The sequence below is a fragment of the Danio rerio genome, chromosome 12 (assembly GCF_052040795.2).
Source record: "Danio rerio strain M-AB ecotype USA chromosome 12, GRCz13ab, whole genome shotgun sequence".
In the NCBI taxonomy this organism is placed as follows: domain Eukaryota; kingdom Metazoa; phylum Chordata; class Actinopteri; order Cypriniformes; family Danionidae; genus Danio; species Danio rerio.
In genome coordinates this window covers 29,858,984-29,871,244 of record NC_141032.1, presented here as the reverse complement: position 1 = coordinate 29,871,244, position 12,261 = coordinate 29,858,984, and the positions used below count along the sequence as shown (strand labels likewise).

Sequence of the window (12,261 nt, the reverse complement as noted above, 5' to 3'; positions counted from 1 at the left end):
TACTGTTAAGTAACTCGCGTTACCCGTAATGCGTTACCCCAACACTAGTCATCAAAATTAAGTAAAAGTCTGCACTGACTTTTTTCTGATTATCAAGGTTTTATATTTGGGCATTATGCACTTCTTATTAAAAGGCTATAAATATTAGGCTGAAAAAATAATAAAATGCTATGTAAAAATAATAACTGAAATGACATGCTGAAACGTGCCTCTTTTTTGCCAGTCAGATGTTTATTCTTTTAGCCAATCAAATTGCACTGCCCATATATGGACCATGTACAGACTGAAGCTTACCGCGCGAAAGTTGAACGTGGTACGTACGTGAAGCGTGTTTTTCTTAATTTGTCGACCGGAAAGCGTTACAGTACACAGTGAAGGGGATACAAGTAACTTAGCCAAAAACCGAAGAGACAAAAATAAGAGAAAAAACTACGTTATTTCGGAGTGTATATAAGGATTTCATCGCTGGAGAGCTGAGAGCTTGGTTTGCTGTTTGACAGGTAGGCTAAACATCGCAGATGTGGCATGTCGAGTCTAAACAACGTGTTTTTAAGAAGAAATAATAGCACGTGAGACGCAAGCTAAGGCAAATTGGACCAAAATAGTTAAAGTTGTTTAACTATTAATTCGGGTGTTGAGTTATTTCATTGCCCGCTGTTGCGAAAGACACGATCCAACTTAATGCGCATGCGCAAATTTAGGATTATTATTTTAGAAAAAATTATTACTGCTTATTTGTTAATATGTCTGCTCTTATCATATTATTCTAACGATATCACATCATGTTTGTTAAATACATTACATACACATTCTGTATGAAGAAAAGTAATACTGTCAGATTTATACTTTTTTTATTTACTTCCACTCTTGTATATTACATTATTGACTCACAAGTAAATGCACCAAACACATAAGAAACAGAGACTGTTGTCGTTTTATAGTAGTAATATTGGGTTTTATTAAGCAATCTCTTGAACCACAGTATTGTGTTTAGATTAGATAGGCCTCAGAAGTGAGAGGAATGCAGAGTCCCTAATGAGATTAATTTAATCAAAACAAAAACATAAAACATAGCCTTATATACAAGAGGATGGGGTGGGCATGTGCAATAGGTGCAGCGGGTGGTAAACTGGGATGGGAAACAAAGGAGAATGTCGGTGGCATTAGTACATGTAGCCTTTGGAGTAGGGCTGAGGGCCCATGTTGGTGGCAGCTGGTTCGGGAGGGTAAGAAACTCCCTCATCGAGGTGGGACAGTGGCACAGTGTCCTCCTCGTTGACGTAGCGCTCAAATTCCGCCTTCAGACTTGGCCGCTGATTGTCGGGAAAAGCCAAGGATATCAAAGCTTCTGGCTCACACACAAATTTGTAAACATAACGCTCACCAGCCACCTGCAAAAATAATAATGGCAAGAATTAAATAATAATAAATAATATAGTAGTAAACATCATGCTCAGTTTGGGATGCCAAACCCATTCTAACATTTCAGAGATTAACAGTTTCATTGATTCTCGGGCAAATTTCAGAATAAAATACAGATCACATCTGTAAAAAAATCAACATTTTACCCTATTAACAAACCCAACCCAAACTAATGCCTAACTACGACTTTGAGCTCCCAGCTTGGCTATCATTAAAATAAATGTACAGCCTCCATCTTTTATATAGTGAAGAGAAAATATCTCTGGCCCAGCTCTGGCTCACACAATCAGCTTTTGCTTGGTTCACATGCCACGGTAAATTACAGTGTATGACTAGACTAAGTCTGGCTTCCAGACAAGGGCCAAACATGGACCATATCTGAGCCAAGTCTCAGCCAAGTTAATAACCCATAACTGGGCCTGAACTGAGCCAGATATGTTGGTGTGTCATGACTGCATAACCCATGAAGCATTGTCCTTTAGGTGCACTATGGGCATGCTTTTTCTCAAAGCCACTTAATTGGTAGAATTTTTTTTCCTTTATTCAAAAATAATTAAAAAAATATTTTAAATCTGGGTCAAGAGTCAAGACAGGCCAAACTTACTTGGTCCACATATCCATTATTAGCATTTGGGCCTAATACTATATTTGATATCTGGCCCAAGTATTTTGTGCTGCCTTAAAGACGTGCCACCTCTGCCAAAACACTGCCCGATGAATGCTTGCTGTGCCACCTTTATGCCAAATCTGGGCCAGAATTCTTTGCCACCTGGATAAACACTGTCATAATCAGTATATTTCTCACTCATTTATTACTGTTCCATTTCCAAACAGGTTAAATACTTTTGCCATTTTTTTATATTATAGGTTTAGCTTGTCCATTTGCTTAGAAGACATTTTTTCAAATGCAGCCCCTCCAGCAAGTACTATTGCCCATTCTTGAAGGGAAGGTGTATCTTTTGATTTCCAGCTCCTAAGAATTGTTTGTCTGCCAATTAGTAAACTGGTTTGGTTCCTGGATTTTGTTTTTTTTTTCCATTTATTTCGTTGTCTGTCCAACCACCTAGTATAAACAGTGTAGGACATGTGGAAATATGAACATTTAAAACCAAGCAAATGTGTTCATGAACTCCATTTTAACATTTCAAACAATTTCTTAACCCTCCTGACACAAAACAGTAATGCACATGACACATGTTATTTTGTTATTACTGCAATTACAACTCTTTGATGCATTAAAATAATGTGAAATTATTTTGATCTGGATTATATTTAATTTAGATAATATTATTATATTTGAATTATAATTATATTTGAATAGTTTTTTTTAAATAATTTCTTTCTTTTTTTACATAAATGATTCTAGACTTTATATTTGAAGTATATGGGACCCCAAATATAGAGTAATGTAAATCTCAATCAGAGAGTTTAAAAAACAAGTGTTGAAGACCAAGAAATTAGAATAAAGCAATACCTTTTGCATAATTCCCTTCTCATAATAGTAACGCAAAGAGCGACTCAGTTTGTCATAGTTCATGGCTGGACGGTTCTTCTGCATCCCCCAGAGTCTTGCCACCTAAAGTATGAAAAAAAGACAGTTCAAAGCATAAGAGCAAGCAAGGACCGTATTGCAATGACATAATCTAAACACAAGAGGTCCCTGCTGACTGTACGACATCTAAACTATGAGAAGGAAGGGCGAGTCCCCACAAAAAATGTTTGTTCCCTTTTATATAACCAAATCACCATTAAACGCTGACCAAAAATCCCACACTATGTACAGGGCAAAATGCTAGTTGTCATACCTAGAGGAAATACTTCATTTTGAAGTTTCAACAAAAACTTCAAGGTTCAACTTGAGGGCCCTTGAAAAAACAAAACAAAACAAAACTGTTGCTCCATCTCAAGTCAGTATAGTTGTGGGTCTCCTGACATTTGAGGAACAGACTGTTTGTTTTGACTTCGACAGAGCTCTAATCGCAATAGTAAAACTTTGGTTGTAATGAATGATTCATGCGTACAGTTGTGCAGAACTGATGGATGCATCTCTGCATGATCGTTTGCTGAGTCATGCCATTTAGCCGTCTACTGACCACAGACAATAGGAGGTTAACGCTCTTGTCTCGACCACTGCGGTGTGCTTAGACTCCGGCAAAATGGAAGGTTGTAATATTTGGTAATGGAGCCATTCTCCATTTTATTTCACTATGCTGTTAAGTGGGGTAAATAATGCATGGCAGCTAATGGAAAACTGGCATTGTGTTGATGTGTTCTTGGACCCTAGGGACTGATGAGCTGATCACGAGCAAATCTCTGAAACCCATTGTTTATTCTCTCTGTAGTTTGTGAAAGCTGAATAAATGCCACATCGAGCTGATCTGATTTTCATAACATCCTCTTAGTCTTTCGAATGATCCATTGGCATTGCTGTTTTTTGGTTAAAAACCATATTCTGCCTCCTGGGAACTTTTAAAAGTCTAATGTTTACCTCCTCTGGCTCAATGAGTTTGAATTCCATGCCACGGCCCGTCCATGCGATGAAGTGGGCATTGCTGGGGTCATCAAGAAGGGCAACCAAGAACTGCCATAGTTGAAGTGAGCCACGACGCTGATAGGGGGCACCTTCACGAAACACACTGCCCCCTTCTTGTTTCACCTCACCTAAGCACAGCAAAAGAGATCATACATTAGTTCACCTTTATTACACGTCTCTCTAAAATGCTAGATGCTGATTGGTCAAATATAATGACATTCCAAGGTATGCCATTCTCAGATAACTAATAACTAGTTGAAGGCTCAACGATAAAGACTGTCCGATGGCCCTGGGCCAGCATGAGAGACGCTCTGAACAGTAGACAGAATCGTTACTGGGCTGATCGGGCCAGTGCTGCCTTGTCACTAAAGTTTAATTCGCCTGTGACTACTTGTCGATTGCGTACAAATAAAAAAAATTAAGGAACAATTGTGCTTTTAAACCTTTAAATGCTACCTTCTCTGTGAAACACCGTATTGCTTTTCATTTCCTCTTATCTGATTGGAAGTTGTGAGCATGTTATTTTTTCGTAAGCTGGTAACAACCAGTACAGCAAAAAGATGGCAACATGGCTGCAACATCAAATGATAAGTGTAACGTCTGTTTCTAATGTCTTGGGTACAACACAACGAAAAAAAGGAAGTGATGTTTTGAACAGTTTGCCATCAGTTTGGTTGTTCAGCCACCTTTTGTTTTGCAATAAAATACCTACACATTTTTCATACTGCTATTTTTGTTTGCATAACACTGTGAATTTTGCTCATTACACATTTATTAACATTAACATAAAACAGAGTGCTCATTCAGTGGAAATAAAGAAGAAATTAATATTAACAATTTGCTTACATTTTTAGTCATAGAAAAATTATTTGTTAAATCAGTTACTAGTACATAGTTTATCCATAATTATTATCATAATCATGCACAGTTGAGCTGGCGATAGGGCCACAATGTGAACCAAATATGTGATTTCACTAAAGCTTATAGATGTTTAGGAGTTGATCTGAAGTCACAAATATTCATAATGGAGTTTAAACTTTAAAGACCACAATGAAAATCCTAAAATAAAACAAAAATGTTGAAAAAATAATCTCTCTAAACTAAGAAACATTTCAAAATCTACACTCTTTTCAGGTCACTAATCAAATAAGCAAATTCGTGATGTTGATCATGTGAAGTTAGTCAGATGTTCTCACTTTTGCTGAAGCACAAGATTCTCTTTGGATTGCTCTCAAATCATGCAGAAAAACATGATTGTCAGATTTTTCACCAAATTGTGGAGTTAACACAGCTCAGGTGCTCGAGAACAAAGCAAATACTTAATAACAACCCAATTCAGGTTTACATACTTTTCATTCTAATGCAATTCAATTTGCAATGGAGAGAGAATGTATTCATCAAAATAATAATAATAAAGCACATTTTTAGCATTGGTCAGTTTTAGTTTAATTTACGACATGTAATTTTAGATTAGCACTTAAAATATATATTTTTAGCTCTCATTAATACTAATAAAAAAATCTGGACAAGTGAGACTTACCTTCAAATTTCTCTGGCACAACACGGGAATCATTTTCAAACATGTAGCCTAAAGACAAGACAAGACAAGTGAGTTATTAAAACACTCCTTTAATGTGGATACAAAAACAACCCATGAGTTATATTGTGCTAATGTATTAACAGCAGTAATTAATAACAGCAAGCATTTTCCTGTTTGACTTTTCAAATTGAGATTTATGAATACAGAAACTGTTTTTCCCTTAATATTTATAAATTCTTATTATGGGAAATGTAGACTCTTGATGATAATTATTATTCAGTTATGTACCCTTATGAAGCAAGGAACTCAATTTTCTGTATCTAATGGCTCATTACAGAGATCGGCTAACAACTGAAAATACCCAAAATGGTGCGGCAAATGCAGCGAGCGGAGAGAAGGATTATTTTTCTTCACTCCAGGAAAAATACTCGTCTTTTCCAGTAGTAATATTTACCCTGGAATTCTTTAGGCAAGAGAGAAACAAATGTCCATGCCAACAGAAACATAGACCCTCTGGCCTGGTTAGCCAGTGACCGCACAGTCCTGGCCAATCCTGACGTGCTTTGAGTGTGTGAAATGTACAATCTAGAACTGCACTGGAGCTGCATGTTGTAGATGGACAAATGGTGCTCTTACCTTCACTGTTGTGCTGTGGGTTGGAGTAGCCTTCGTTGTGATGGTACATGGATGGGCAGCCAGGCACATCTGCTGGACAAACATAAAAACATGACCGTCTGTGATGAACACATGCTAGTAATCTGGCAATCTATATTTATGTTTCTTATCGGTGAAAACTCTTCTTTTACAAAAGCTAGTGAGCTTTCTACATCAGCAGCATTTTAAGGCCTGGTTAAATATCTAAATGTAGTTTTATAATTATGATCCCTCCTAGGAAGCCAGCATTTAATATATTCTTCATAGAGAGTATAATTTCAGAATGCATTATAGAAAGTGAAAAATAAATCTAATGTGGCAAATGAGAGCAGATGCTTTTTCTTTAGAAATAATTGTATTTCGCTCAATCCAGGAAAAAGAACTGCCATTTCAGAAATTTGACGCAAGCTTAAAGCACTTTGATGTTAAAAAAGAAAAAAAAAATTGCTTGGTCTAATTTATTATTTTACGCAACTATAAAAAGAATGAAAGATTTTAGACTGTTGTTAACTACGATTGTACTTTTTAAAAAAAATAAACACACTGGATTTACTAAAACTTTAGGTTGAGCTGCACAATATTGGAAAAATCTGACAATGCTATTTTTTTTTGCGATATATATTGCGAAATGAATTCAATTGAATTGACTTAATATCTATATTTGAACCAATTATGATATTAGATTTATTGGGATGATTTTGCAGTGGGAGTGCATCTCCTTAAAATCATAAAATACAATCAAGAAAAAGATGCAATTGAAAAATTATTTTAGCATGTTCCAAGTCTAACGGTATTCACGTACAGTAATTAAATTATAAAAAAAATTATTCAATAAAATTAATTATTGTCACAAATGGTACAATTTCTCATGCCTGAATGCTTTTAAATAATATACAATCGCAGGCATCAATGATAAATTATTATACAAACTTAACATTGCCTGCAATGTGACTATTGTGAATGGTTGTATTGCTATATTGCAGTCTTAATTTCTTTACTTTTAAACTTTGAAGGCTAATTTGAACTATTAAAATCAATGTCAAATTGCTTTAGCTGTGTGAGTTTCTGCGTATGTTGAACATTCCAAATTAGTCCATCGTGAGGTTACGTTGTGGTTAGAATATGTTACCGTAGAAGGCAGCTGCCAGTGTAACTAGTTGGCAGCGAGGCAGCTGACTAGGTTTGAGAACAGAGCTAATCATTGCTGGTCCTCTTTAGGCACTATTTCTGTAGGGTGTGAAGCTGGTGCATCTGCAGGTTTGATAACCTTTGCCACTGAGTGCTGCATGGACAAACCGTCCATTTGTTATAAAAGTCATTTGTCATAATATCACCTGTCTGCAGCTTTATTTTTAGGCAGGAAAAAGCAGTGGATCATAAACCGTCACATTGCATTGCAGGAAACCAGAATCAGCTTGATTACTATCGTACCACTTCTCTCTCTTTCTCTTTCTCTCACACTCTTTGTATGTTTTTTTATGAATAAGACATGGTTAGTTTGTGAGGTGGAGCTGTGATTGATGTCTGGAGAATGCAGTGGCAGAGGCCGTGATAAGAGGTCACAGGGGAGAAAGGTCTCTGAGGGACCCGAGCACTTTTCTCATACATGGAAATCAAATTAATGTCACAGTTGACAGAGCTGTTTTTCCATCTAAAACACGGCTATTACAGGATTTCTTCTGAAATATAAGCTGCATAGTAGTGCTACTTGATTTGAAGAAATTTTTTTTAAGTAATAATTTTATATTTAATTATTTTATATATTTCTATTTATTACTAATATTATTATTGTTATTATTAAGATATTGAAGTTGAATATAAGTAAAGCTAGACATTGTACTATTTTAATATTTTACTGTTACAAATCAAAAATATAAGAAAATACTTTTTTTGGTCTATAAAAGTTTTATGTGGGGCGATGCAGTGGGTAGTGCTGTCGCCTTACAGTTAAAAGGACGCTGGTTCGAGCCTCGGCTGGATCAGTTGGCGTTTCTGTGTGGAGTTTGCATGTTCTCCCTGTGTTCGCGTGGGTTTCCTCCAGGTGCTCCCTTTTTGCCCACAGTCCAAAGACATGCAGTACAGGTGAATTGGGTAGGCTAAATTGTCTGTAGTGTATGAGTGTGTATGGATGTTTTCCAGAAATGGGTTGCAGCTGGAAGGGCATTCGCTGTGTAAAAACATATGCTGGATATGTTGGCGGTTCATTGCACTGTGGCGACCCTGGACTAATAAAGGGACTAAGTCGAAAATGAAAATGAATGAAGTTTCATGTGTTTTTACAGGTGTTACTATACAAACTCCCCTTCATTTCTTTAGTTGGGCAGTATCCACCAGCATAAGCAGGGATGAATCTGCTGATAACATGCTTTACTCCACCGCAGATATGGCACTGTATCCTCACACAAACATCCTTTTGTTTTCAAACCAACCTGTCTAAAGTTGTCCAAACATTTCTGCACATATTAATCTTATAGTCGTGTTTCTTTATTGTATTTTATGAAACATTGTTTATGTTTTGGAACTTTATGTTTAGGTTTTTTATTGTCTTTGTCACTGTATTATTATTTTTTTAAGCTGTAACTTATTTTATTTTAGTTTTACATGGAGTATAAATATTTTTTATCTAATTAATTTTTAGTTTTTTATTGGGATAGGATAGACAGAAAAGCATTGGGAGCAGAGAAAAGGGAAGGATCGGCATAGGACCTCTTGAGTCGAGAGTCAAACTCGGGTCACTGAGCACAATGTTGCTATATGTCAGCGCACTTAACCACAAGGTTAGTGGCAACAACCATTGAGTATAATTCCATTACCACAGCTGTAGTATTTAACATTTAATCCAGCCTTACTTGTATTCAAATTAAGATTTATTTGTAATTATTATCTGTATACAAGGATTGAAAATAGTTCATACTAGTTTTAGTTTATGTTAACACTAATGGTAACACAGAAACCAAAGAACAAGTAAAGCCTGCTGCTTTCTATTTAAAGAATCAACTGAACTGGTAACATTAGGGTTTTTTTACCCTCGTTTATGTTCATCGTTTGTTAGTTGTTTCCTAGTTGTTTGTAGTGTTTCACAGAGCAATGATAAGTCAGACCTGCAGTGTTGTGTTTCGACCCTGTGTCAGTCGCTAAGTTGAATGGGAGGAGGTGAGCTCGCCTGTGTTGTGAGTGTATGACTCGAGCCCCCCAGCTACAACACAACCCCTCCACCTCCCGCTCGCTCCACCAAACCAGCGCACGGGCTCGGGTTACTGAGGCTACGCTCATTTTTCCATTATGAGTTCATCTGCCTGCAGAAAAAGGAAGCCGCTGCTGCAACTCTACACCCGCGAGCGCTCCGCTGGGGATTCTAGTCTTTCCAGTGCCCTCCATTTTCTCAATGAAATTCCTATGCCTCCCTCCCTACCTCTGAAAGAACACAGGCCGAAGGGGAGGGGTGAAGGAGTGAGGAGAAGTACAGAAACCTTTACAAAGTTTGAGTGGATGCGGAAGAGAACAAACAAAGTCTCTTCGTAAAAGACGTTACGTTTGGTTTACATTATTATCCAGATGTGGTTTGACTATTTAGGGACAGGGAATATCAAGACACCACTTCAAAGCAAAGTCATTCACTGTGCCTCATCGGATGACTCACATACCAGGTTCGTAAGTGTAGTCGGTGGGCTCCTGTTTGACCATCATATGGGCAGGAGGAAACCTCTGAGGCTGTGGTCCGTTAATGTGGGCCGCTCGGTCATACAGAGGGTCCATGTACTCCTGCTTAAAGGTCTGCTGAGGAGGATAAGGCAAGCAGGGGTCAGAGTGTTGCCGATGGTAACCGCCTCCTCCGCCTCCGCTGGCATGGGCAGGATGCATGCGCTGCAGGGCCTGGCCTTGGGAAGCGAATGGTGGGCACATCTCTGCCGAGCCGGAAGGGAACCTGGAACTGGGAGGGAAAATAAGGCATTGATTATCACATAGATTTAAAAAGGCTGTTATAATGCAAGAATGCTTTCTTAAAAATACAGTATTTAGTAGTGGGAAATATAGTTTTCTTAAAGGGGTTGTCCAGAGTGTTTTTTAAGGCTTGGTTGTGTTAATGAGGTGTAAAGCAATGTGTGCTCATGCTCCATTTATAAAAAAAAGAATATTTTTTGGTTTATATATCCTACTTTATTTATATACAGCTACTCAGCTAACATAAAAACGACATATTCCCTATGAGGCTCTAATTGGTCAGCTAACATAATGTGCTGATATTCGCAGATCAGCTCCACATCCCCAGGAATAGTCTCTGTTAAAACATTACAGTGCCTCTGGCTATGCCCCTTCATTGAGCTGGGTGTATGTGCATAACCTGAAGGGTTTATGACATCATTAACCCGGATGTATTTTTTTGTAGTCCCCAAACTTCGGTTGCTGTATTGCTAAGCTAACTCTGTAAAAGCCTTCCTTTGCATTGAACTTTATGCGTCTTAGATTCAGAGATGTTGTTTATGTTCACATAGCTACATTACACATCAACTAAAGTTTAAAATATGATGTGGAAGTGGACCACCTCTTTAAGCTGTGAATCATTTTTGTCCAGAATATGTTGTATTTAATTAGCTTTTTGTCCAAAAATTTTTGTTTTAGCTAAGAGTAATGTCTTGTTAAAACGATAGTTTTGGTCGAATTACACATGCTTTCCAAGTCAAAACTACACACAACTACACATTCTTTATTTTTATTGTTACCTGGGGTTCATGGGGTAACTGTGGCTGTGGCAGGCGTGGGATTGGCTGGCTGAGGGTGGATTCATATACCCTGATTCCTGCCGAGTTCCCACTGTTGGTTTGGGGGAATAATGCTGCATAGGGGACATGGGCGTCCCTGGACATGAGCTCTTAGATCCTCCTGCTCCTGCCACGGCTGCTCTCTTCTGCTCATAGGCACTGCAGGGCACACAAACACTTTCAAGTCAACAATATGTTTTATTTTACAGTTGTAGAGCATGTGTGGATGCTTTTTGGACTGCAAACACTGCATATCAGGGCAAGATTGTTTAATAACAGTTAAATTATTTGTATTTTTATCTGTTCATATGAAGGTTAAAAACCGGAAAGCATATGAATAGATTTGACTATTTTTACACTTGTTCCAGACTTACTTTCTTAAAATAGGAACATGCTTAATTAAAATTGACCTAAAATCTAATGGGAAGTGAGCATCCTTGTGCCCAACATATTTTTGTTTAACAAATGAAAATGATTTTAGACTTTAAATGAATTGCGTGCCAAAATGTGTGCATCATAACACCACAAAATCTGTCCACAAATGATAAATTCTCCTACCACATTTACATGAATCATGAGGACTCATCTCTTGGAGTCACAGAACCATAAATGATCAAATTACTTCCTTGTGGTCAGCATTGCATGCACCTTTTACAGACATCTTCATGAAGGGATTTGGGTGTTCACTTTTGTATGGAATGCACTTTCATGAGAATCAATTATCTGTGATTTTTTTTTTTTATTATTCATAGAACCAAAAGTGTGTAGCTGAAGATGCACTTCCATTAAAGAAATGATGTGAGATGCATCTATCTACAGGGTCCAGTTATTGACTGACCTGGCGTAAAGGCACTGCTCTCCATTGGGGTAGCTGAAGCTTTGCTTGTGGCTGCAGGACTGGCTGGGGTCTGATCCGGGACTCTGCGGCTCTTTCTTAATCTTCACAGGCGGGCTGTGGAATGCCACTGCTGCGATACACAGAGAAACAGGTTCGTTATTGAAACACATTCCAGCTCCAGAAATGACGCAGGCTTTTTTTGTCTAAAAATACAACAAGACTATACAAACTAGAGTAAAGATAAACATTTTTGTATTCCAGTCACTGCAAAGATTTGTCCTTGGCTGTAGTCTGCCACATTTGACACAGAGAAATTATTTTCAGCTTCAAAATAAATCATAAACAATCGCTTCCATTAATCATCACTAAAAGTGGACTAAACCATTTTACTTTCATTTAAATTTCTGTTGTTTTTTTTTTCTTCATTTCAAAGCACAAATCCACTAAAAACATTCATTGGCTGTGGTTAAATGAATGTGTCTTTCCTAAACATATTAGCAGCTGGTCATTTACA

The 12,261-nt window shown here is 37.5% G+C and overlaps 1 protein-coding gene and 1 long non-coding RNA gene across 13 annotated transcripts in view; one reads left to right on the top strand and one right to left on the bottom strand.

Moving 5' to 3' along the window:
- Window positions 1-267: 267 nt before the first annotated feature.
- Window positions 268-12,261, top strand: part of LOC141376814 (uncharacterized) — a 291,281-nt gene continuing 279,287 nt past the window's right edge. For 4 of the 10 annotated variants that reach the window (XR_015504210.1, XR_015504212.1, XR_015504211.1 and 1 more), the window contains exons 1-2: window positions 268-500; window positions 11,662-11,898. This is a non-coding gene — a long non-coding RNA (uncharacterized LOC141376814). Of the gene's footprint in view, window positions 501-8,803; window positions 8,927-11,661; window positions 11,899-12,261 lie in introns of all 10 variants that reach the window. The other 6 variants (XR_015504218.1, XR_015504217.1, XR_015504219.1 and 3 more) reach the window with 3 other exon arrangements.
- The window catches only part of etv4 (ETS variant transcription factor 4), a 32,683-nt gene continuing 21,352 nt past the window's right edge, over window positions 931-12,261 (bottom strand). Inside the window, 8 exon segments of one of the 3 annotated variants that reach the window (NM_131425.3) lie at window positions 931-1,391; window positions 2,897-2,998; window positions 3,911-4,083; window positions 5,496-5,543; window positions 6,132-6,200; window positions 9,794-10,080; window positions 10,871-11,068; window positions 11,748-11,877. In NM_131425.3, the coding sequence (NP_571500.3) occupies window positions 1,164-1,391; window positions 2,897-2,998; window positions 3,911-4,083; window positions 5,496-5,543; window positions 6,132-6,200; window positions 9,794-10,080; window positions 10,871-11,068; window positions 11,748-11,877 (1,235 nt within the window). In that variant the 3' untranslated portion in view covers window positions 931-1,163. 3 annotated transcript variants of the gene reach the window in all.